Source organism: Hypanus sabinus, chromosome 21, assembly GCF_030144855.1.
Source record: "Hypanus sabinus isolate sHypSab1 chromosome 21, sHypSab1.hap1, whole genome shotgun sequence".
Taxonomy (NCBI): domain Eukaryota; kingdom Metazoa; phylum Chordata; class Chondrichthyes; order Myliobatiformes; family Dasyatidae; genus Hypanus; species Hypanus sabinus.
This window is the reverse complement of record NC_082726.1, coordinates 15,049,172-15,076,975: the sequence shown is the minus strand read 5'-3', so window position 1 is coordinate 15,076,975 and position 27,804 is coordinate 15,049,172. Positions and strand designations below refer to the sequence as shown.

The 27,804-nt window shown below is 39.6% G+C and overlaps 1 protein-coding gene across 4 annotated transcripts in view; it reads left to right on the top strand.

Annotated features, from left to right (window-relative positions):
* Nucleotides 1-27,804, top strand: part of cib2 (calcium and integrin binding family member 2) — a 114,178-nt gene that overhangs the window by 6,590 nt on the left and 79,784 nt on the right. For 3 of the 4 annotated variants that reach the window (XM_059946023.1, XM_059946022.1, XM_059946020.1), the window contains exon 2: nucleotides 11,530-11,564. Coding sequence is in view for 2 of the 4 variants with exons in the window: in XM_059946020.1 (XP_059802003.1) it covers nucleotides 11,530-11,564 (35 nt within the window). In the remaining 2 variants the exon portion in view is untranslated. Of the gene's footprint in view, nucleotides 1-10,983; nucleotides 11,638-20,394; nucleotides 20,446-27,804 lie in introns of those variants that run through there. The other variant, XM_059946021.1, reaches the window with a different exon arrangement.

Sequence of the window (27,804 nt, the reverse complement as noted above, 5' to 3'; positions counted from 1 at the left end):
ATTTATTTTTATGCTAATAACAACATCGATTAAGCGTGTTTATTGCTGTCTTGTTTTCAATCGATCGGCTGAACAGAGGCAAAATTAAACTTGAAATTTATCACATCTATTCAAAAGTTTAAGGCGGGGCAGTGAAATTGTCTGATTTGAATGGGAAACTTCGTCCATTCGAAGTAATTTATAATATGTTAATTGTGCTTATATTTTCTCGACTCACCGTAGTTCAAAAAACTTCATTAAATCCCCCCGGGCTCTGACAGCTGTTCAGTGTTGCGTACGACCACGATTATTTCAGGCGGTACCGAGAGCGGGTATAGGGAACATGCAGATGAACAATTTAACATTACATCTAAAACAATCTGAGCTTTCTGTATGCGGATATGTCCATGTAAGTTTAGTGACAAAACGTTGCAGTCCGCATTAGCCGCAGTGTCCTGCAGCCGAGTGGTTGTAAATCTCGCATCAGTTTCACGCACTGAGTCAACCACGAGGTCCGTCTGTTTGGGCTAATCGAAGTGTAGACTGCTGTAAGAAAATGAAGCTATTCATATTAATTGCATAATTGAAATAAAGTATGAATGGTTTTGGTTAACTTTTAACGCAGGCAATATTCCCAGGGAACCACATGGAGTGCCAGAACACCCGATTAATTCTTCACTGCGTTATTCAGCAGAAGGGGAAACAAAGCGTTGTAAAACCATGATACAATGTGCAGATTGTAAGATTCAAATCTCCAGTGAAGTGAGCTTCAGGGGAAACATTCCAGCCGCTAGTTTACTGATTTCTTACCAATGGCAGTGCGTTTGATAGAGACTGTTTGGTTCTAGAACAGCTTCTGATAACCTTCCACTGGGAAGACTGCTCAAAGCGTTTAGGATTCAGAAGAGAGTGAAAAACTGAATCCAATAGAGTCCCAGTGACAGGAAATGAAGACTGGCGGGTGTATTTGTGACTGAACGGCTGTTTCCAGTGGGGTTACATTGGGTTGAATACTAAGTATCTGTCTATTAATAATTTAGGAAAACGTAGGGGGCATGATGAAGTTTGGAACTGACACAAAACTTGGGGCTAAGGTCAGGAGGAAAATGACAGCCTGCAGGTAGGTAGAGGTGGTTTGCTCTCCTGAGCTGAAAAAAATGGCAAATGGAATTTAATTAGGAGAAGTCTGAGCTAATGTATTTGGGGTACTGGAACAAGAGGTCGTGGGAATTGATACTAAGTATGAGGATAATGAGCGATGTGATACAGATATGCTTTTCCACAGATTCTAAGGGTTATCAGCAGGTTGGGTTGGTAATTTGGTAAAAGGACTTTCCATTATTACCCCAGGCATAGAATACTGTATAAATGCAGAGAGGTGAGAATAGATTTTTATATGATACTGGTTAAACCACAGCTTGGAAACTTTGTGTAGTTCTGTTTGCCATATTAAAGAATAGTTGCAACTTTGGACAGGAGATTTACCAGGATGTTGAAAGAAAAATACAAAGGCGTTCGGATGCTGGAATCTCACAGGAAAGAAGGACTGAAATAAATACAGAAAATGCTGAAACAACTCTAGCATTCTGGTGAAGGACCTGGGGTCTCAACTATTAACTTTCTCCTTTCACTTGCTGAGTATTTCCAACATTGTTTTTTTTTACAGTGACATTGCCTGGCCTGAAAATGTTAGCTATTAAAAAAGGTTGACCAATTTAGGGTTCTTTTTTCTTGCAATAGAGGAGGTGGGATGGGTGGGGAGAATAACATAATTGAATTTTATATAGATGTGAGCCTCCTATCATGAATAACTGTATTTGTAGATGTGTTTGATGGGACTCAACAGTAGTTTTCACCTGGCGGGAGGAGGTGTGGGTAGTGCACTGGAACACTAAAGATGATGGAAGCTAAAATCCTCATCGTACTTAAAAAGTACTTAGTTCATAGAATAACACAGCACAGAGAATAACACAGCCTTTCAAACCAACTTGTCCACATCAACCAAGATGCCCATTTGCTGCTTTTGGACCTTGTCCTTTTAAACCTTTCCCATCTATGTACCTGTCATTCTACCAACCTCAGCCACTTCCACTGGCAGTGCAATCCATATATGGGCCACTTTTAAATCTTTTTCCCTTTCATCTTAAAACCATGCCCTCCAGTTTTTGATCCCCTATACCAGGGAAAAAGACTGTATGTGTTTACCTTATTTATGCCCTTAATGATTTTACTCACCTTGATAACATCACCCCTCCATCTCCTATGCTCCAATGAATAAAGACCTAGCCTGCCCAAACTTTCCTTATAGCTCAGGCCCTTGAGTGGCAACATTGTCAATAGTCATCTTAGCATTCTTTCCAGCTTAATGCCACCTTTCCTATAACAGGGCAAGCAAAACTGTACACAAGACTCCAGATATGGTTCATTACTATCTTGTGTAACTGTTACATAGTATCTCAGCTCCTAAACTAAATGCCAATTGGTGTGCACCAAGATCTATAATCCACATGGCTATAGACTGCTGGAAAGTTGGATTAAACTAGATAACTCTTTTTATTCTGGCATGGACGTGGTTGAATGGCCTCTCCCGTGTGGAAATTTTATAAGCTTGTTTGGGCCAGTAATTGCAAGAAACTTCCAGGAGCTCCTCTCACATATTATAGCTGGCAGGCTTTTGCAGTGATGGTTTGTTCTCAGCAGTAGGCATTAATTAATCTACCTTACCAGTTATAATGACAGTTCAAGTCTCATTCAAGAGAGCTGAAGTAGTACAGATGAAGAAACTACTCTTTGGCTGAAATTTTAAACTGTGGTTTTGCCTTCAGGTTTGGAAATAAGGAAAGCCAAGGCATTACATCCAATAAGAGTAGGGAATTCTCCTTTGTGTCCTTGTATTTATCACATAACCAACACTACCACAAGAAATTGACCAGCATTATCTCACTCCTGTCTGTAAGATGTTGATGCTGTATAAAATGGTAGTTTACAAGTCTTCAGTTGGTTGTAAAGTATTTTGGGACATTCTGAGGGCTTGGAAAGCATTGAGTATATGCAAGTCTTTCTTTCATTGTTTCCCAAGCTTCCAGATACACTGCTCTTAATTTTGGCAAAGAAGCATTGAAGTGAATGGGTCACACACCAAGAAATGGTACCATAAATTAACTACTATAATTAATCACTAACTCTAGCAGTTTTTCCATTGTAAATATATTTTAACTGACGAAGGATTCTTTATGACTGGTTATCAGTTCTATCCATACTATCGTTTGACTGTAACAGTCACATACTTACAGATATACCTTTAGGATATATAAGGAGGTGTCTCTAGGGGGACTTGTCATTTGACTAACTTGTGCCCAAGGAAGACGGTTGGGTTTACCATTGAAATGGTGCAATCAGTATCTGTAAATATGTGACTGTTAAGGTCAAAGAAAGGTAAGCATATTTTGTATAGCTCTGTAACATTTTCAGTAAAAGATTTATAAGAATACACAGTAATCTTTCACCAAGGATTTTTACAGTTTTGTAATCAAAATGTTATCAAAATGTTCAGAGTAAAGGATGCCGTTCTCAGCCTTAATGTGACAGGCTGAAGGCTTCCTTGTGGGCACAAATCTATGGCAGTTAGATTTTATTAAATGCAGGAGTGGGCTTCAGGCACCAAGTAAACTGTTCCTGTATTATTTCATACGTATGTTTCTCTTTACCCACGCAGACAAATTATACCTTCAGAGAAATTTCTGCTGAAGCATAATAGTCATTTGTGCTTTCATGATTCTAAAGCTCAATTTCTAGTTAAGCATCAGGAATATCCAGGCCAAAAACCAACTGACAACCATGTGTAACAATATACAGCATCTGCCATCATTCTTGTTCATATACAATTTTGTAGCACACATGATGCCTACAGTTTCAAATATACGCAAATCTTAATTGTGTTTAATATACTATATCCTCAATGCAAATGTGCATTACATTAATCTACTTATGCAAATAAGCATATAGATTCTAGCAGCCTTCATGTCTATAAATATGCACAAATAAAAAAATTGTAAAGAAACAAATTGTATGGAGAATCAGAAAGAAATCTTTAACTTTTATTATTGAAAGTGCATCTTGAACAAAACGGACTGCTCTATCGATTACCGTGAGTTTTTATTTGAAGTGATCCACAAGGAATTGATTGCATCAAGAGTTGCTCAGGTTACATCAAAAACACAACAAAATACCATTGCAATCTTGCAATAGAGCTATTAATTTGTTTAAGCCTGTTTTAAATAATGAATTGTTTGTGATTTTATATTTTATGTTTACTTTCTGTGTGTTTGAAGCCTCCTAAAGAACCTGTTCTAGTACAGTGCAGTAATTTGTCGTAGTCGGGCATGCGCCTTTGACGCTTGAACTGAAGTCAAAGATTCAAAGATCATTTATTATCAAAGTATGTACACAGAATACAGCTGAGATTTGTCTTCCCACTGGCAGCCACGAAACGGAAACACCATGGGTTCAAGAAAACATCAAACACCCATCGCGTGAAAAAAGAACAACTTGTGCCAGTGGTGAACACCACATAGAATATCAAATGTCAAACCAGCAGTCCAGTAGTATTCAGTTTAGATCAGTTTGGTGCTCTGCCACTAGCCCACCACAAGTTGCAGGGCCATTCTTTGCCGAAGTGCCCCAGTCTGCATCGATCAAACCACTCAAAAACAACAAAATAAAATAACCAGAATCTCAACATGAACCTCAAAGACCCCAAAATGAGTCCATAACCTCATTTGCAATAGGGAATCCTGCATGTTCCTCTGACAGCAGCTAGTGAGAGGGAGAGCAAGACCAATCAAATGCAGACAGACGGCGTTGAAAACCCACCTGTCCTTGCTGACTTCATCTTGCTAGTGATTTTGGAGAATGTCAAACAAACTCTGCTATGGAAATTGTTTGAAGGCATATGATAAAATTTGCCTTCAATGCTTCTAAATGCAGTTGAGATTGTGATTAATCACACCAAGGACTGGGCCTGTGAGTGGCCACTTGCTTATGTATCTTACCCTCTGACCAAAAGAGAAAATTAACTCCCTGGTTAAGAAAGAGGATTTGGTGGTTCCAGTTAGAACTTCAAGTTTTTGCCAGTTCTTGCTGGAAAGATCATTTACACTAACTCACTAGCTACTGGCCACAAGGTCTATCTGTTCTGAGTCCATCTGCTGTTCCTTTTATGGTGGCAGGCATAGAGGTGAGCCGTCCTATTGTCTCAGTGCAACTGTGATACTGAGTATAGAACATCCAAACCGTGTGGGCACACATCTTTAGACCACTAAATGAACATAGAAAGCAAAATTTATAAACACAAGAGATTCTGCAGATGCTAGAAATTCAGAGCAACATAGACACAATTCTAGAGCAGGTCAGGCAGCATCTATGGAAAGGAATAAACAGTCGAGACCCTTCTTCAGGACTGGAAGGGAAGGGGAAAATGGCAGAATAAAAAGGTGAGGGGGTGAGGGAGGGGAAGGAAGATTAACTAGGTGATAGGTGAAGCTAGGTAGGTGGGAAAGGTAAAGGGTTGGAGAAGAAGGAATCTGATAGGAGAGGAGAGTAAACCATGGGACAAAGAGAATAAGGAGGGGCACCAAGAGGTGGTGACATGCAGGTGAGGAGAGGTAAGAGGCCAGAGTGGAGAACAGAAGAGGAGTGAAGGGGAGGGAAAATAATTACTAAAAAATGAAACTGAGGTTCATGCCACCAGGTTGGAGGCTACCTATGAAGTATTGCTACTCCACCCTGAGAGTGTCCTTTCCATGGAAAAAGAGGAGACCATGGACTCACATGTCAGAATGGGAATGGGGATAGGAATTAAAATGGTTGGCAACTGGGAAAAAGCAAAATGTATACTCTGCAGACAGTGGGATATGATTTTCTCAACACTGCAATAGTAGGGAATCAATTTATGAAAAACTACACAATTATTGAAGAAATGTATGAACATAATTTAGATGCATGCACTGATTCAGATATGGGTCTGACAAAGTACACTGAATTGTCTACTAAGGAAAGTGGCAGTGTCGTAGTGTTGCTGATACAACAGCAAAGCAAGTTTACGGACAAACTTCATGAAATTTACCTGGGCATAACGAATATGAAGACTCTGGCTGGGGAGTTTTTCCATCAGTTTGTTAGTATGTTAAGGTTGTAGAACACAACGTTGTACAACATTGCCATTGAGGCTAGAAATGAACTTCAAGTCCATTTCAATTGGCCCAATAAGAATTCATCTAATATGCATCTTGTGCTGGGTATCCTTTTAGTGTTAATCAATAGTCATCCAAAATGGTCAGAAGTCAGTAACTTGGGATCATACACCACTTACAGGGTGCATATTCATCATTATCATTATGTACTGTGTCTAATGACGTGGGCCATCATGGTCTTCCTTCTCTATCCATGACCATGGTTGATCTCAGCAATTTTTCTACATAAGTGGTTTGCCATTGCCTTCTTCTGGGTAATGTCTTTACAAGATGGGTGACCTCATCCATTATCAATACTCTTCAGAGGTAAACTACCTGGTGTCAGTTGTTGCATAACTTGGACTTGTGGTATGCACCCCCTACTCATGTTACCATCATCCACCTGCTTCCATGGCTTTAAGTGACTCTGAGCTGGGGGCTAAGCAGGTGCTACACCTTGTCCAAGGGTGACCTTCAGGCTGGCGGAGGGAAGAGTTCCTGCATGTTAGAGTTCCTGTACTGGTGTCTTCTGGGAGTTTAGAAATAAGAGGATAGAATGTCAGGGAAATAACTGAATATAAGAATAATATCTCATGAGTATCGGTGAGGAATTCTTGTAAACCATTTCATTATAGTGCGTAATAACAGTACTAAAGAAGAAGATTGTGTCAGTGAATACATTCCTAAAGTGAATTCAAAATTGTTTGGGAACAACACAATTTTTCAGAGTCAAGATTAGTATGTACTAACCCAAAGCTGGAGGTTGCTCCAATATCTGGTGAATCTGCAAGTTTAACAAAAGTAAAGTCACACTGCCATGACATCAAACATCTGAACTCAGTTAAATTCTTAAAATTGTAAAATCAAATTATATTTTCTAAGCAGTCTAATATATAATAATGGTGTTTAAAGGTTATTACCACTTTAAAATGTCTGTCATGTAACTATCTCCTTTTTGGGTTATAACAACGTGACTATAAAAAATTCCACTGATGATCTACAAAGAGCCATTGTTATATTATACATTTCATCTTTGAGTTTATCTTGCCAGGCTGAAGAAAAGCTTCTAACCCCTGGTGTGATAAGGTAGACTCTTGACCTTACAATCTACCTTGTTATGATCTTGTACCTTATTATTTACCTGCACTGACTTTCTCTGTAGTTGTTAAACTTTATTCTGCATTATTATTGATTTACCTTGCTCCACCTCACTGTATTGTCTAATTATTTGATTTGTATGATCAATATTCAAGACAAGCTTTTCACTGTATTCCTGTACATGTGACAATAATAAACTGTTTCCAATTCCAATTCATCCCATACATGCTGTAGCAGACTTTGTTAAAGGCTAACAAACAACTGAACTCAAATACATTACAACAGTGTTTTAATTTTAGGTGGAGTAACCTAGGGAAAAGGCTGTGGTCATGGTGCACGATCCTAGCCAAACTGAACAGAGTTTAAGGAGGTGATCAATCACAAACTATGAAAAGTTTTCAGCCTACAAAGCCCAAAAGCAATTAGGAGCAGGAGATGGTGTATAATAGGAAGAGGTCAAGGGGTGGTAGAATTTTGTGTGTATTTGAGGTACTTACACCCAAATATCCTCAATCTTTTATGGTGGTCCCTGTGTCCACAAATTGTTTCTGTCCCTGTGTTACAGGGTTCCTGCAATTGCAATTGTTTGAATATTGTTATTCAAAATATATCTGGATTCCTAGATGTAACAGGAGAGAAGGTGATTTTCCTGGTGTTTTATTATCATCTGTATTTTTAAAACTTATTTCACTGTGACCTGTTCTGGATAGTATATCTGTTTGAATATATTTCAAAGCATTATGTCCTTTGTCCGTGACCAATGATCAATGCACAGAAGCTGAAACTTAAATATTCTTATTTTAGATAAATAATGTGGGTTTGGAGCTTTCCTTAGAGGCTGATTGTTTACTCAGATTAATATCCAGGTAGACTCGTTCCTCACATGCATTCAACCAATGGTGAACAAGATGGTGTAACACAGGAATTCCTATTGCAAGAATTCAATATACAGTATTCCCTAGATCTCAAAAACTCTTTAGACATCAGGTCAAATTATTTAAGTAATTGATTGGAAATAAATGGCAACTCTTTAGCCTTCTGCAACTTTTTAGTTGTATTTGAACTTCAAAATCTAGTAAGGTCTTTGACACAAGATTGGAAGATACTAGAAAATATCCAGCATCTATGACTCTATGACTCTATCTGCCAGATTGCTGTTCTCTTTCACTGCAGTATAACCCAGTTACTATCAAACATTAGTATATTTGCTTCATGGTAATCATAATTTAAGGGAATATGAGATAGACATGAGTGAGAAGTAGAAGGTTGGTTTGAAATGGTTAGATAAGAATGGTTTATAGGGCATTGGTCATTCATTTCTGTGTTAATGATCTTTTATATTATCAATGAACTTTGTTATTGATTAGAAAATGTAGTACAGGCTACATTTCTCAACATGTGCCTTGAGTTGACAACTAACCTGAATGTAGTTTGTAAAGAGGAGAGAGAGACCGGGAAATTTCTGACTTTTTATGATTGAATGTTAAACTGAGTGTGGCTCCAGTTTCAATATGCACAGTTTCAGTCCCCATTATTACTGCCTGGCTACTGAGCTAGATCTGTCCTACTGCCCCTGAGGTAACACAATATCAAAGCATAATACATTGGTTCTGGAAAGGAAGAACATACAAGGTCCAGAGGGATGCAGTGGAATTTAATAATGAAATAGAAACTGAAGTGAAGGCTCATCTTGAAACACTAGACATTTTAAATAATCCTGCCGTAATATCTGGATTGACTTCTGTTTGTTTAATTGAAGTGCTTACCCCACTGGTCTCATGTTTCATTCTATAGAATTTCAGAGTCACTTAGTGTATATGCTAATGATGATAAGTGTTTCAGTCCAATTAATTTCTGAAACTTTTCGAACATAAGTAGTTTTTCTTTGTGTTATGGTCAATTGATATTGATAGCTTAAAACAAACAACATGATGGTGATTTGGCAGCCTGGAATTTTAAGTCTTGGGCCATCAGCAGACTGAAGACAGGTAATCTACAATGAATCCTTAACTATTAGAGTCTTACCATTATCTACAAGGTATACAACTGGAATGTGATGAAGATGCTGTATTTGTCTGGGAGTCCAGATATCTGACACCATCCAGGACAAATCATGCTGCTTGATAGGCAGTCTTTATACATTTCAACCCATGCACCTCTGTCACCAAGCTAGCGTCGACAAAATTCTGTGCAACAACCCAGCAGTGCTTCTTCTGCAGCATTTGTGTACAAGGACACCCAGGTACCCCTGCAAACTTACATTAAAAGCTGTTTGCAGAGCGACCTGAGTGTCCTTAAACATGAATCATCAAAAGTTAGTGCACTTGCGACAAGAGGATTTTAGTACAAGTGGAAGGCTGTCTTGCTGCGATTCCACAGGGCAACCAGAATATTGCATATAGATCGTAAGCTGGAAAGTTGGCCACCCAGAAATGAAACCATAGCCCAACCAAGGCCAACATGTAGTTAAACCAAACATTCAGGTTTCTTTGCAAGATGCAATGATATCCCCGCAAACTGAGTTCCCACATGATAGTTGATGCCTGTAGATGCACAGCAGCCAGCAAGTCTATCCTGCCAGACTCCAAGCATTCATTTGTATATACAGGCTGCCCGTAAGTCCAGTACACATAACCTAGGGAGGACCTGCTTGTGATAGAGTGCAACAAAATTCACCAGATCGATTCCTGCAATGAGGGTGCACTCTTCAGTCACCGATGCTGTGCGTAGTTGAAAACATCATGTGTATTTTGTATGTGCTCTGTATATTGTGTGTGTGGTCATTTTGAGTGCAGTCGTTGTGAAATACTCCACACTGTTGGGAACAAATACCGTAGAAACATTATACATGTATTGCACACTGTATGTACTGTGTACATAAATAATGCACCTTGCAAACAGTCTGCACTCAAAATACACACCCTTCACACAGAACATAAATTGTACTTCATACACACAAAGCAAACACTATGAAAATAAAATGCTCATTGTGTACAAAAAAAGTATAAACTGTGCACAGAAAATGCACAGAATGTGTGTCATGCCTAGAAAACACGTAGAAAACCCCACCAGGTACAGAAAATATACCTGGCACATACAAAACAAAAATACACCCCATGAACAGAAATTATGCACTGTGTGTTTGTGATAAAGGTGTGCAGAAGATACACCTCTGTATATGTATTTCCAAGATGCTCACCATGAACAGAGGGCAGACATTGCACACACTACACATAAAATAAATAATGTGCACGTGATACAAAGCAATAAATTTAATATCATAGAAGCTAGTGATTAGAAGCCTGATTCTGATTAAAAATATATGCTATAAAGTAAGCCAGCAAGCAAATATCTCCTACATACAAAACTAAAAAATTGCTCACAAAATCTGCCTGCACTTGTGAAGCAAGCATCCTATACACAAAATGATCCATGTGCATGCAAAATATAGATCATGCACACAATGTACAATGGGCATACCAAACAAAACTGTACACACAAAATACACAACAGGCACAAGATGAACACAGCATGTTCTCAATATCAACACTATGCACACCCTAACAATGCTATGCACACAATATACAGGGAACTCAATAATGTTTGAACAGGTTTTAGCTAATATTTTTTTAAATATGAGGAAAGAGGAATTATTTCACACTGGGTGATGGTTTTGTTTTGCCCATTTATGTTAATTGTGTACAAAATGGACTAACTGAGGTAAATCAGGATCTTGACTGAGGTGCAGAGATTGAATGATCAATTTCAGGCTGTTTGCTGTAACACTTCAAAGAGCCTGGAAATTAGAGCATGCTTTAACTCATACCCTAGTTTCCTTTGGGGGTTGATGGTATAAGCAAATTCTAGTGGATATTTCATCCCAGCAGTGAAAACCTCCAGGAATTTCTGTATTATTCAGTTTGCTATAGTTGGTTAGAACATCTGAATAAAAGAGGAAGTGGTATTTTGTGCCAAGAGTATTAAACTAATCGCTCATTTCAGTTGACAGAGTTTCGAAACCTCAACCACTGCATCATATTCTTTGATGAAATTAGCTGCAGTAAATCTGAGATTTCAAAATGTTGTTATTGGCGCTGGACTGAAGATATTGAGTGTCCATGGCACTATTAGTGATGGTATAGGTTCCCTCAGTAGGTCCTGAGCTTATTGTGATAGCTCGTTCCCTGTGACTGAACTAAAACTCTTGTCTTCTCTCTTTCAGGACTGCACCTTTTTTACCCGCAAAGAAATCCTTCGGTGAGTGATGACATCAGGGGGTTGAATTTGGGTTTTCTTGTCCGGCTGAGATTCCATTTTGTCAAACATGATGGTAATGAACGATTGCACAAAATTTCTGAATGAAAAATGCATCTTTCATGTCACCTTGACATGGGTAGCATCGAATCGGTGTTGGAATCTCTGCCTTGAATTTAGCGTTAGTGGATATAAATAATAATTCAAGGGAATTTAACTTACCAAAACCTCACTTCAACTACATTAAGCTGACTATATTTTTGGAATTGTATTAGTGCAATCTTTCTAACCATCGAAAGGAGTGACTTTATTCATATAGCACCATAATTTCAGGCAACCACTGTGATCAAATTCAGATCAAGTGTGAACTCTGAGTAATTCTATTCAATTCTATTTCTGTATACTGTACATTCTAAAGAAATACTTTAATAATATTTAAAATTTATTTATTACCTGCTTGTGAAGGCTCATTGTGTACAAATTGGTTATAGTGTTCTCCACCTTACAACAGTGCCTACCTTTAATCAACTGCTGATTTATCTTGAAATTATGGTGCTGCATAAATAAGTCATCCCTTTCAATTGGTTACTACATTAGTATTTACACTTCCATCAATATCTATGAGAAAATTGTTTGATGAAGCAGTTAGTAAACCATTTGTCTATTGGAGTAAACACAATTTTCATAGCCCTACTGAGATTGGAGATCCCTAGTGACAGCAGATGTATAGTGTCAGCAATAGCCCTTAATACCACCTTGAGAATAGTTCAGAATGGAAGTCAGGAAGCAAACAGTTCTCAAGCAAAGTAGTGTTCTCGCACTCCCTCTGCTTCCGTGGGCTCCTGGGAACAGCAAGTGCTCTGCTTTTGGCCCCTGATACAGCTCACAATTTTATTCCAAAGGTGAAGTTCTCCATCAGTGGAAAACCTAATTATATACAAATAACCAAAACTTATTTTTGTCACATATTAATTCTGTCATGCCATATGGCCAATTATTATAGCACAGTAGATTTAGTTAAGCCTAATAACATATGAACTATTATCATACTATGCTCATCTTATGAAGGATTAATAAATACAATAACATTTATAATTTTTAAAAATTATAAATTGCTTACAAAGCTCTTGCCACAAAACATACTGGGGGGGGGTGTTGGGTATGTTTGGAAAAAGAAAAGCCTCTTCTACATTAGGATGCACAGCCTGTAGCTATTCATGTAGCCTGGGATATTATCCATGTTCTTTGATCCCAAGTACTATTCCATTTCATGCAGAAAACAACAATGAAGCCAGTTCTTAAACAGCACTGGTGACTCATGTACATCAGCTAGCTCTCATAAACATTGGTAGCAAAAATTATTTTTGACTTTGAGCACACAGGTTTTTGCTTGGATAAAGGAGTATAGGTTTTACCTTAAAATACCCTGTTGAATTTCCACAGATGAGAAAGATTAATTGGTCTTTTGCAACCTTGGAACCCAGGACATATTTCTAATTTCTTCAGAAAAAAAAGGTTTCCTTTGGTATCCACTTTCAAAATGTGCCAGTTTCAGCTGCGTTAGAAACTGGCTGTGATTTGTGACCTTTCTGCTTAATGATTTTGGCCGTCTGCTCTGTGGTGTAGGCACAGCTTTTCCATCCAGTTTAGCATTATGCAGCATTGGTTATCTAAGAGTTTCTCAAACTAACCTTTGAAGCACAAAGAAAAAAACAAACAAGCTTTTAGAAGAACCTATCTGCATCAGGGCACTTAATCCAAAATGTTGACAGCCCATTCCTCTCTACAGACTCTGCCCGACTCACTGAGTTCCTCCAGCACCGACAATATTTTGCAACTCCAAGTGATTAAAGCAGTTTATTTAACTGCTCTACTGTGTACTTTCCTGAAGTTGGCACAACTCCCTGTTTTAAGTGATTATGCAATTGCTTTTTTTTCCTCAAGTTATTGCTCATCTATGCAGCTTTTTTTCTCTGTTTGAGTTTTTTCATCTTTTGTATGAATGCCTCACAAATATCAAACAGTAGTTGAGTATTGTTTGATAAATTTGTAGAAATACTTGTTTTAATTTTTCCCTCCTTTCCCTGGTCTACAGGCTCAAGTGTCTCATTGTGCCTTAAGGAGCCTAGTCAGCCTTTACATTTTCTGTGTTCACGTTGAGGTCTTGTCACAGCACAGACGATGTCATTGCTGTGTCACTTTTTGAATCAATTTCATGTAATTTTCACCTTAAGCTCATAGTGAACATTTACAACAGGAGATAACGTGTGGGTAAAGGCACGTGGGCCATAATGTTTGTGAGACAATATCCCATAGTAACTGGATGGAGAGGCAGCTGAGTGGCATGTGTATTCTAGCCACATTTGTGCAATCTTGGCCACCACACTGTACCCTGTAAAGGGGAAATCATTAATATATAAAAGTAAAGCATCACAATTTATTGCTTGTACATGACTGAAATTATGCCAAAAGGTACTACTGTATGTAAATCAAGGTCTGATTCAGCTAATTTATTTATATTTCTCTTTTTGATCAAACTCTTGATTATCCATTATTTATACTTTTAACCATTATATTAATCACAACGTATTTCTGTTTCCTTATACTCCATGGTTATTTTGTCTCGCCTCTGCCTCTTAGCGACTCGTGTTTACTTTCATTTAGCTTTTTCTTTGCAAATATATTTGAAAGATTGACACTTAGTGTTTTGCTCTTCTTTCTATCTCATCTGAAAGCTGGTTCCTCCGACGCTGCCGTAGTCATTCATGTTGTGTCATGCGATCTGTAGACAAACCCCACTGCACCGAGCTAAGCTGCGCTGTCTTGATTACCACTTGAGGTGCTTATCTGTGCACTCTGTGTGTAGTCACATGCAGCTCAATCAGGGATATACTGTGAACTCCTGTACAGTATATCAGCCTATCGGCATAAATCCTTCCTGCCATGTTCTATAATAAATCACATCTTTGCTGCATCTTGTCAGATAAATCCTCAGCTGCAGTCAGAAGGTGGCCAGAAATCTGCCCTGGCAGGCGATGGTGGGACAAGTGTAGAGGGTGTTGTTTAATGTGTGAACTAATTTTTATGTTTCTGCATTTTCATATGAACAGAACCCTAATCTGTGAGATACTCTTAACAAACTTTTGCATGGAGTAGGAAGTCATATTTGTCACTAATGCATAAAGAGCCATAACAGATATTTACGCTGGCAGTTCAATCTTGTGATTTATTTCACAAACAAGAGAAAAATCTGCAGATGCTAGAAATCTAAGCGACACCCACAGAATGCTGGAGGAACTCAGCAGGCCAGGCAGCATCTGTGGAAAAGAGTACAGTGGGCAGTTGGGCTGAGACACTTGATCAGGACTGCCAAAGGGTCTCAGCCTGAAACATCGACTGTCCTTTTTTCCGTAGATGCTTCCTGGCCCGCTGAGTTCCTCCAGCATTTTGTGTGTGTTGCCTGTGGTTTATTTCTCCTTTTTTCACTTTTATACCTGTTCTCTTTTGATTGATCTTCTCCCTTTCATTTTCTCTCTTATTTTCTTGTGTTTGTTCCCACTCTATTTTATCCTTATACCTTTTCTCTCTCCATTGCTCTCTGATTTACTCGTTATTGTCCCTCCTCTCTCCCTTGGTTTTAAACGTTACTTTCTCTTTCTTTCTCTTCTACTCTGTCTCACTCTTTCTAATTCTATCTCTCTCTTTCTCCCGCTCATCCTTCCCCCATATCTTTCTCATTTTCTCTTTGCACTTCTTCTGTTGTCACCTACCTGTCAATAGACAACCAGTCACATATCCCACATTTTGATGCTCTGAAATAAATTTCTAATTGCCTTTATTTTAAGCACTGTGACCATAAGTGCATTCCAAATATGGTCACACTAATGCCCAATATAAATGAAGTAAAATTTCCCTATTTTTACGTGCAATTCCCCTCAGAGTGAATATTATATTCATCTTTCTAATTACAGACTAATCTTTTGCAAATTAAGAGTGAGGACACCAAGATCCTTCTATGCTTCAAAATCTCTCACCACTTAAATATTATGTATTTTTATTATTTCAGCTAAAATGATCAATTGCCCGTTTTCCCATATTAGGTAGATCTTTGCCATTTACTGAACCCATTATAGCTAAGTATCTTATGTCATTTTCATAATTTATTGCCCTATTTCCTGTAATCACACAACTCATTTCAGATTTCCATAGCTGTAGAGTTTTTATATTAGTTCAAGTGATGCAGCTACGAGGCATTAAACTGTGGCCCCCACAGACCTCCAAATTCAGTGTGTGATTACATGAGGAGCAGCAGAGTTTACCGATTCCTGGCCAACTTTTATTTGTTTTGCACTAATTGGCTGCAGTTTTTCAAAATCCCAATTGCTCTGAGCTTCGGAAGGGTTCTCTCTCTCTCTCTCTCTCTCTCTCTCTCTCACTCATGCTCTTTTTAGAGGAAGCAAAGATCTTCCTACATCAACAGTATAAACGATGCAACCTTTTGGTCTCCATATTGTGAAGGGGTTGTGAAGGTTGTGAAGAGTTCAGAGAAGGACGATTAGACTCATTCCACATCTGCAGGGTACAAGCTATGAAGGAAGATTGAAATAATTAAATCTTTTTAGCCTAAATAGATGTAGAATGAGAGGAGACATGATAGAAATGTTCAGAATCATTAAGGGTATAAATAAGGTGGATGCCAGCTGCTACTTCAAAATTAATCCATCATCAAGGGCACAGGGCCACAGGTAAAGGGAGAATTCAGACTACACCAGGAAGCATTTCTTTACATAGCGAGTTGTGGGCACATGGAACAAAGTACCTTGTTGGGAGTTGAGAGTAGTACCTTAGAGACTTTCAAATCTAAACTCAATAATTATTTCAACACACTATGTGAAGAGGAATTTGGCAAGCCTTGTTGAGCCAAATGGCCTGTTCTTGTCAAAAACTTGCTAAAGTTCTAATATTCCAGCTGCTTTTTTGAGCTCAGGCTAATCTAGGGTGAGCTCGGGTTGGTGACAACTGATAGCTCCAGTGTTGTTCTCAGCTACTCTCTCTGCCCTCAGTCAGCAGTCTCTGAGTTCCTCAACTCCACATCACAGGGAGAGTTGTCCCCCCACTCATACTATGAGAGTGACTGTGTTTAAAGAGCCGAGCAACTTCAGTTAAAGCTGGAAATGTCCCTGCTTTGAGCTGCAGACGTGGTCACAGTGCTTGACACAGGCTCAGCAAGAAGATTCACAAACTAGGAGCTGGGAAATCTGCAGCAGAATTGCTTTTACCCACATAGGAGATCTTCCCATATGATTTATGTTTCACCAGCTTCTATCTGAGGAAGGCTGTCATTGGTAGAGGTTGAGGGGAGACTCAAACATAGCATGAGAGGTTAGACTGATGGGCCTGTTTGATCCTATATGGAGTCCTTTGTTTGAAGTAAATTAATCTCCACCACAGGGTGGAGGTGCAACACCTTATGTTCAGTCCGGGTAGCCTCCAATCTGATGGATTTCTCCATCTGATACAAAAATTCTTTCCCCTCCCCCCTTTTTCTGTCCTCTTACCTCTTCCCACTTGCCTATCACCTTCCCCTGGACCCTTTCTTCTTCTCTTTCTCCTATGGTCCATTCTTCTCTCCTATCAGATTCCTTCCTCTCCAGCCCTTTGCCTTTCCCACCCATCTGGCTTCATCTATCACCTTCTAGCTATCTTCCCTCTCCCCCCCACCACAACCTTTTTGTTCTGGCATTTTCCCCTCCCCTTCCTTTCCAGACTTCAAGAAGGGTCTCAGCCCGAGTTGTTGGCTGTTTGTTCATTTCCATGCATGCTGCCTGACCTGCTGAGTTCCTCCAGCATTTTGCTTCTGTGCTTTGGATTTCCAGCATCCGCAGAATTTCTTGTGTTCAATCTTCACCAAGTTGTATTCAGCATTAACACCTGCCACACACACTGATGGACATGCCTGATGTTTTGCACTTGGTGTATTAAGCAAGGCTTGTCACATTGAATGCTGAGAGTAAGGACAAAGAATGGTTGGAACATTCCCCCAGCTTTTTGTCAAAAGAACTTAATTAGGGGGTATATGAGTATACCATCTGGTCCTTTGTGTTTGCTCAGTCATCAGTAAGATCATGGCTGATCTTTCATCTCAGGACCACATTCCTGTCCTAACCTTATATTTCTTAATTTATTCAATATCAAAAATATTAAACTTTGTCTTGAGTACCTCCACAGCTTTGTTAGTTAGAGAACTGCAAAGATTAACAATGCTCTAAACTAAAAAAACTCTTCTCACCTGACCTCCAACTTTGAGATGGTGATCACTATTTCGTGATACTCAACAGTTGCCAACAACTGATGAATCCAGCCCTTCTGTGGAGTAGTCAGAAGTCTATAGGCAAACGTTGCTTGAACATTGTGTCCCACTTTCCTTGTAATTTCACCAAGGGATTGCGTATCTACCTTTCATTCTATTACTTCAGCATACTCTACTTGTCTTTTTGGAAAATGAGGTAGTTTATCTTGAAGTGGAATCACCAGTAGAAATTGTGGCAATTTTCACCGAGCAAATTTCTAAAATCAGCAGTGTGAGATTGACAGGCAATCTCTTTCTGTCTTCTCAGTTAAGTTTAAATATTGGGTAGGGTTTCAGGGAGAACTCCCTTCTTTTTTTTCTCAGAATAGTTCCAAATTAAGAAAACCGCTGATCCATGAGACTGGCATGGATGTGAGGAAGAGCAAGACCACAGGGAGGAAATTGGAAAGCAGAACTGTAAATAGTGCACAAAAGCCTTCCTCCTTTGAAACAGCTTTGAACAGACAAAACAATACCTGTGTTTAGCTAATTAGTGATGTGAAAATGGAATTCTTGAGAGGAAATTAACTAAATATTTAATTATAGTGCTTTATCAATGGCAAAATTAGCCAACAATGTAAGAAAGAAGAGGCTTGAGCATAAGTATAACAAGGTAAGAAAGAGAAGAAGGAGTATACCATCTGACTGTTCAAGCCACCCATCTACATCAGCTGACCTTTCTCTTCAGTGCCATTTTCAGCTCTACCTCTTATGTCTTCTCTGAATGTCCACAAAGCTACCAATTTCTGTTCTAAATAAAGATAATGCAGAGGTTCCCAAAGCTGCTCTGTGTAGACAATTCTAAAGATTCACCACCTCTGATTGGAAAAGATTTTGCTCCTCTCAATCCTAAATGGCAGAATCAGCTTTATTGTTACTGACGTATGTTGTGAAACTTGATGTTTGTTGATACACTAGTAAAGCTAATGAGCGAGCAGCGAAAGTGATGGCTTCAGCTTCGAATGAAGGGGGAAATCATCTTCACCATATAATTACTCTTCTTATTTACAGTATGTATATTGCGTTCCTTTCAATCAATACAAGGTTATGTTTTCATAAACAAAGCAGTGTTTTAGGATTTGAGATTAATCAATAAAAAAAAATCTTTGACCTCACAAGGCTAAGCCAGTGAGAAAATCGATACATGAAGATCTCATGGGCTCCCAGTATGACTCCAGGAAATACTTTGTAATCACACAGAGATAAAGTGAACAATCTTGAAGTGTTTGAATTGAAGTTCAAAGTAAATTTATCATCAAAGTACATAATATGTCACCATATAAAACCCTGAGATTCATTTCCTTGCAGGCATATTCAATAAATCTATAGATTAATAACCATAACAGAATCAATGAAAGACTGCACCAACTTGCCTGTTCAACCAGTGTGTAATAGACAACAAACAATGCAAATACAAAAAGAAGGAGGCAATAGTAATAAATAATTAAGCAATAAATGTCAAAAACATGAGATGAAGAGCCCTTGAAAGTGAATTCATAGGTTGAAAAAGTATTTCAATGATGGGGCAAGTGAACTTGAGTGAAATTATCCCCTTTGGTTCAAAAGCCTGACAGCTGAGGAGTAATAACTGTTCCTGAGCCTGGTGATGTGAGTCCTGAGGCTCCTGAACTCTCTCCCTGATGGCATGACCTGTGTGTTGGTGGTCCCTAATGATGGATGATACTTTCCTGAGACAAAATTTCATGTAGATGTGCTCAACAGTGGGGAGGGCTTTAACCGTGATGGACTGAGCTGTATCCACTACCGTTTGTAGGATTTTCCATTCAAGGGCATTGGTGTTTCCATATCAGGGTGTGATGCAGCCAGGCAATATACTCTCCACTATACATCTATAAAAGTTTGTTAAAGTTTTAAACATCATGTCAAATCTTGGCAAATTCCTAAGGAAGTAGAGGAGCTGCCATGTCCTCTAAAATGTTAACACCGAGGAACTTAAAGTTGCTGACCTTCTCCACCTCCGATGCTCCAGTAAGTACTGGATCATGGACCTATAGTTTCCTCCTCCTGAAGTCAATAATCAGCTCCTTGGCCTAGTTGACACTGAGTGAGGGGTTATTGTTATGGCACCATTCAGCCAGATTTGCAGTCTCCCTTCTATATATTGATTCATTATCACCTTTGATTCAGCCTATGACAGTGGGGCCTTCGGCGCACTTAAACATGGCATTGGAGCTGTGCTTAGCCACATAGTCATTAAGTGTAAAGTATGTGGAGCAGGGGTCTAAACACACAGCATGGTGGTGCATCTGTGCTGATGGAGATTGTGGAGAAGATGTTGTTGCCAATCTGAACTGACTGGGATATGCAAGTGAGGAAATCCAGGATACAATTGTACAAGGGGGTATTGAGGCCAAGGTCTCAAAGCTTATTGATTAATCTTGAGGGGATGATGGTATTGAATGCTGAACTGTAGTCGATAAAGAGTATTCTGATGTATGTGTCTTTGCTGTCCAAATGTTCCAGAGTTGAGTGCAGAGCCAATGGAATGACATCTGCTGTGGACCTGTTGCTCTGGTAGGTAAATTGGAGTAAATTGTTTCTCTGCAGGAGTTGATACGTTTCATCACTGTGGATGTAAGTTGCTACTGGATGATAGTCATTGAGACAGTTCACCACATTTTTCCTTGGCACCGGTATTATAGAAGCCTGCTTGAAGCAGATAGGTATGATCCCATCTGAAAACCTGTGCGTGCAGGGAGAGTATCTGTTACATATTAATAAGGTAGTCTACCTTCTCGTCATTCGTATATACCAGTGTTTGGTTTGAAACAAAACAGAACTTGGAGCAAGTGAAACAAGACTGTCAGTGTTATCAGTGTGGTCGCATGAAACACTTAGTATAAGGAAAAATCGCTCGCGGGCCACTTAAGCATAGTATCCCAATATTTGCTTGTGGGCCGTAGGTTACCTACCCCTGGTCTAGGGAAGCAGCAGTGGCTACCTCATTGAATATATTTAAGACACAGTTAGTTAGAGGTTGGCATAGGGATTGAATTGAGGGTCATGGGGAAAAGGCAGGTTGATAGTGCTGAGACCATGGCCAGATCAGCCAGGATCTTATTGAATGGTGGAGCAGGCTCCAAGGGCCAGATGGCCTACTCCTGCTCTTATTTCTTATGTTCATGTTTTCTAACTGCTTCTCAGTACTCTGGGAGAACGTTAGGTCAAAGACACTGACACTAGGAATTTTTCATTCATTCAGATCTGGGCAGAACTTCAAATGCATAATACCTCTGTTTGCCCACCCCATTAAAACTGTTCCTCTTTCCCCGATCTATTAATCAGACCCAAAAGCCTAATGGACAAACAACAACTAAACCTTCAGAGAGAATGCCAGGTTTTACCCTCGGGATGGGAAAGCGTTTACTGAGTAACTGCCCCCATTTGGAATCACACTATCAGAGACTTTTCCTGGTTCTACACATCCCTCAACTTCTTTCCAACTGAAAATTAATTTGTACTTTTCTATCAGTTCTGATGAGAGATCTCAGACCCAGAATGTTAACTATTTTTCCATTCACAGATGTCACCTAACCTGTTGAGAGTTTCCAATATTTATTGTTTTTAGTGGGAAAGCATGAGAGGCCAAAGGGTAAATTCAGATCATGGGGATAAATTAGATTAATCCAGAAAGTTGGCACAGAAATAGTGGGTCATACCACTCCTGCTGTAACCCCTGTTTCTCTGAACATTTTACCTCATGATTTCAATGAAACGGAGCCAATTATGAGAAGAATCATTTGCCCTTTTCTGAAGTTTCAGTGCCATTTTCTTGAACCTAAATCCTCCAACAATATTGAGTGTCTTGCACTGTAGATCTTTTCACTTGAAGCAGATTGCCAACTGGGGTTAAAGAGTTTGTGATCAGTTGCCAATATCTGAATAATAAAGCTGAATTTGGCTTAGACACCTGATTGATTGAAACTGGGACCCGTGTCGTCTCTCTTACCCAATCAGGCAACTGCAGCAAAATTGTGAGATGATCCAATCTCAGTTATAGGTTGCTGGTCAAGCAGCAGATCATTCAGCTAGATTTCTTGTTAGGTACAGAGAGCTCTGATCTGGTAAATACTGTGATTAATATACCAACATAATTATAATCCACTTTTTTAGATGTTAGGCAATGTAATACATTTTCCAGTGAATCAGGTAAGTTTAAATGAAGCATGGGAAGTGGGAGCCCGATAAATAGAATGAGAGTGTGGGAACCGGAGTCTCAGTGAGTGGAACAGGAGCATGGGTGTAGGAACATGCTGAATGAATTGCAACACAGGGCCCTGGGATGTGGAAAACATTGTGGGAACTGAGACACTCATAAGTGGAAAGGGAGCACAATAGACACTATCTAGTAAGGTAGATGCCAAACCATTGGGATTTCTAATTGGCCAGATGGCATTTCACTGTATTGTCATGTTAACAGATCAGCCATTATCTAATAGTGTGTGGAACAGGCTACGGGTGTGGAGACAATTGCCCACATGACTATTTCTTGATCTTCCAAGCCTTTCCTTCAGTAGCAGTGTCTCCGATCTTGACATACTTTTGGAGATCTTCAGGTGGTGATTAGACAGTTATCAGCAGATGGGGCCCTGGAGGTGGATGCTTTAAAAAGACTGACATACTGGCCCACCCTATTACCTCAGTATGACCTCTTAATTATCAGCTTGTGTCCATTTCCCGGAGAACCACTGGCCTGCAGGTGGAATGTCGTAATTTTCTAATTCCTGTTCAGTTGTCCCAAAGCAAGCCTTGACTTGTTGACATTTTGCTAGATCCTGCACACACACTCTGATTAGCCTGGCTGCTTTGTTCGCTTTGACCTGGATGTGCCTGAGCATCTGAAGCTCATCAATCAAAGGAAACAATAAAGTATTGATTCAGGTTTCACTCATTTCAATGCAAATGGCCTCCTGATCTGTAAGACTGATGGGATCTGCCAAACCTCCAACTCCTACCAATCTTTTGGGAATTCCATCTGACGGCCATAGTTTATAAATGCCTCAAGGAGTATATGAAAAGCTACGTAAACAGGACACACAGAGCTGTGTGACAACGGAATCTAGTTTATAATCAATAGATTCTTGGTAGAGGTGGATGCATAATCAGAATGTGCAGTGAGCACTGCAAAAACAAAGAAATTATTATCATCCAAGGGAAATCTTATCATCCAAGAGCATTTCTTATGGCAATAGCTCGAGTTTCTGTTATCTTTTAACTTAAAGTTAACTTGTTAGTTATTCATTATTTCAGATCATATTTTTTGCCAGGGAAAGAATATGAAAAGGCACATCCCAGGTTAAGTCTCTTCATCTTTGGCTGTGTTCCTAGCACATCTCTCCGGCAGCCTGGGTCTATTTTGGTCAGCTCACAGCTTCAATCTGATCGTGTTAAAGAGCAGACAAATGAGCGTAAAGGCAAGATACCTCAGCAAGTATCTTTTGTACCTCACAGGAGTTATAAAATCCAACTTTGCTCTTCATTTCAACAGCACTGACACCCCCCTCAAGAAACATATAAAGCCCACCCAATAGTCAGCCTGTCTCAAATTTTTACTTCCATGAAGTACTGAGGCAATGCTGGAAGCACAGAGCCAATCTGTACACTGCAGTATCTCACAAATATCTATGTAAAATATGATCCGATAAATGCTCTTTTAAAATCTGGGTTGAATGCTAAACAGTAGAGGACCTCATCAGTTCTTGTTTGAAATGGTTTCAGTATGTCCACCTGAAAAACCTTGGTTTAGGTTTCATCTAGAAGATAGTAGTCCTTGAGCACTCCATTGAAGGTTGGGTTACCAAGCCTGCGGGAATCCTGAGGACCTTTTGCGCACACATTTATCTCATTAGTCCAGTTTCTATTCATCTAATAGCCTGGAGAAATACTCTTGCTATTTGATGTGGACACTAATGGCTGCAGTGTGTTTCATCAGCCTTCTGGGAAGCAGATCCAGTCCCATGTACTGTACTGAGAATAACATAAGTCCTCAAACCGTAAAGTTGAAAATGTAAACAGGGAGACTGTTAGGATAAATCAAATTATTAAATTTAGTAGGTTACACAATATATAGAAAATTTGTCACTCTTGCCATGTCAACTAGCTTGCTATTTGTCTTTCAGTTTTCTTTTCTGAGTACCTCTGACCTTGTCTTTTTTTAACAAGACTGGACCTGAACTGCCAAGGTTGAGGGAATGGAACTGTCCCAGTGCAATGGCTTTCCTAATTTAAAAACTCTCCTGCACAGGTCCTCTGTCATCGTTGGATACAACAGACAACCAATCAGTCAGTCATAATTCATACATACAGACACTGCTCCTTTCCCTTTGACAAGAACAAGTTCAACTTTTGAACTCGTTTACTTTGAGGGATGGACAACTGCTCCAAGATATAGCTTTCAATAGGTACATTTAATGTCAGAGAAATGTGTACAATATACATTCTGAAATTCTTCTTCTTCACAAACATCCACGAAAACAGAGGAGTTGTCCCAAAGAATGAATGACAGATAAATGTTAGAACCCCAGCTTACCTCTCCCATACATAAGCAGCAGCAGGTTAACTCCTGGAAATTCCTGAAGTCCACAATCAGCTCTTTGGTTGTTGCTACGACATCACTCAACTAGCTGGTATATCTCACTCCTGTATGCCCTCTCATCCCAGTCTGAGATTCTACCACCAATGGCTGCATCATCAGAAAATTTATAGATGCCATTTGAGTTATACCTAGCCACACAGTCATGAGTATGGAGAAAGTAGAGCAGTGGGCTAAGCACACATCCCTGACGTGCACCAGTGTTGATTGTCAGCGATGATGAGAATAAACAGTTGGCGTTTCAAGCCAAGACCCTTTATCAGGACTGGTAAGAAAGGGGAAAGAAACCAAAATAAGAATGTGGGGGTGGGGGGGAGGAAGGGCGATAGGTGATACCAGGTGAGGGGATGATGGGTAGGTGGGGGTGGGGGAATGAAGAAAGAAGCTGGGGGGTGGTAGTTAAAGGTCTGAAGAAGAAAGAATCTGATAGGAGAGTATAGATAACCATGGAAGAAAGAGAATTCTTTTTCTTCACAAACATCTGTAAAAACAGAGGAGTGGCCCAAAGAATGAATGACAGTTAACAGTTAGAACCCCCAAAGCTCCCCACACACACAAGCAGCAACAAGGCAATGATCCCCCCCACCCCTATCAGCAAAAGGCATCATCACCCTCCACCAAACACTCAAGCATGCTGCAAAGCATCAATAAAGACACAAACTTGCAGAACCCCAAAGACTACTCGTTCACCCAGTAATTCGACATACCACAGACTCTCTCTCTGTCTAATAAGGGAAAAAGACGTATCCCTGTTTCACAGCAGGAGGGGAGACAGAACAAAGAACTTACTGATTTTAACGATGTTAAAGGTCTGTTGTGTCACTTTTCCAAGCTCTTCACCCAGAGAGTTGGCCCCAGAAAGGCTCAGGTCTCTGAACACACAATCCCCGGCAGCTAACCCGCAGCTCCCCATGTTCCGAATTCTCCCGCGATGCCTCAGTCAGGGGTACTGGCCTAGAATCAGCCCGTCTCCAGAGCCACGAAAATCCGGCACACTGAAGGCGCGCTAATCTTCCAGGCCGCGTCCTTGGGATATCAAAAAGCAGATAGCCATGAGACCCTAAGAGTGGGTCCCGTTCCCACAAAGAACCAAAGTCAGAGTGTAACTCCAGATCAGGGTCTTCTAAAGAATCTTGAAAAGGAAAAAAAGAGATATCAAAGATAGAAATAAAGCTGTTTCCGAAGATGCAATCAAAGGAGTTGCCGTTTAGAGCCATCATAACTTTGCTCTGCCCCTCCTAGATGGCTGAAGTATTAGAGAATAATGTGTTAGGTAAGGACAAAGAGAATCCTATCCCTGTAATAACAGTGGGAATATGGGGTGAGGGCGCATATACGGGAAATTGAGGAGATGTAGGTGAGGCAGTATCGATTGTAATGGAAGAGAAACTGTAGTACTGTGCAAAAGTCTTAGGCACACATATATATATAGCTAGCATACCTAAGATTTGTACGGTACTGTAAACGGTTCTTTATATCTTTCCTGCATGGATTAATTTGGTTTTGATTTTAAGTACACCATGGAAAGACAGCCATCTCCATCCACTCTTGATTTGCCCTTGAAACAACAATACCTATGGGGTTTGTTAATATTAGTTAACATTTAGTAGATACAGTCCTGTGCAAAAGTTGTAGGCACCCTAGCTAGGGCGTGTGCCTAAAGATTTTCACACAGCACTGTACATCTTTAATGTTCTAGAATGGAAAGCCTCATCCTGAGAACAGTTGTGGTGGAGACAGAGGAACTGAGAAAAAGGAATAGCATTTTTATAAGTGAAAGGGTGGGAAGAGGCATAGTCAAGCTAGCTGTGAGAGTCAGCTGATATATAAAAGATATCAGTAGATAGTCTGTCTCCAGTTATTGTCATCTCATTTCAGGCCCATTGATTCACATTTCCATGCAGCTTCATTTTCAATCTTCATTCTAATGATTTTTGGACAATTTAATTCACTAATGTAAAGGAATTGTGGTCAGATACCTCAGTGATTGAACACTATAGACATTTTTTATCTTGCACAATTAGGTAAAGCTGACACCGAGTAAACAGAGTTTATCTTTATGTACCCTGTGAAGTACTAACTTTATCATTATTGGTCAAGTACATTCTCTGGAATAGCACAATTAATTTATAGGTTCCATAATTTTTTTTAAAGAAAGCTTTGCAAGCTCTCTTTGACTTCTATCAAATCCATAAGCTTTTCTGCGTTACTCAAGTGCTTCTTGATCATTCAACAGGGAACCGCAGGTGATTTCAAAATGACTCCTCCACTTCCACAATAACAAAAGAAATAGGGGCAGGGGTAGGGGTAGCCCCTCAAGCCTGCCTTGACATTCTATATGATCATGGCAAACCCACCTGAGGCGTTGACTCCCCTTCTATGCCAGATTCTATGGCCCTCAACCTTTGATCTGTCAAAATATCAACTAGCTCCATTTTAAATACTTATAGTGATCTAGACTTCATAACTCTCTGAGGCAGAGATTCCAGAAGTTTACTGGCCTCAGTGAAAAGAGTCTACGCAAGTCACTGTATAATTTGTTGATTCCCAGCATCTCAAAATACAGAGTGCTTAAAAAATGACCAATTAAAAGGCATATCTCATAGGTTTCATTTACCACTGTCTCTCTATTCGGAGGAGGAAGGGCCCTTTGAAAGAATTTTATTTTCAGCAATAGCGAATCTTAGGATCATTAAGGTTGTAGTATTGTCTAGGAAGGAGCAAGTGTATTCATTCCTTATCTTCAAGTTGTTTGAAAATGGCAGTATAAGGACTTTAAAAGAGAACCTTGCAGAATCAAAAGTTGTTTTTGAATAAGGATCAAGGAAGTGGAGATATGAATTGGACCTGAAGTGCAAGAAGTTTTCAGTGAAAACTTCTTTTCCCTATCTTTCCACTAATATATGTAGTGGTCTGGTTGCTCCAAATATGATAAATCATGTAGGGCTTGAAGCATCATTTGGGTTGTTATTATTTGAACTATAAACTAAGAAGCAGAGGTTTCAATGTAGATAATTTTGCTCTGACCTCTCTGGGAAAAGGATGAAGCCCTTTGGATTTGCCCATTGCAATGGCTGATCTCCCAACTGTGCCTGTAACTCTGGTCCTGTTCACACATTGATAATGATCCCTGATTACCATGCCTGTGATTTACAATCCTAATCCTTTTATAATTTTTCCGTTGCCCTTGTCCCTTTGTGTCTCAATAAATACCTCCAGCCCTGCAATGAGTAGTTTATCTGCTCAGGTATGTAGTTGTGTGGTTGGTGTCCAAATTAAGC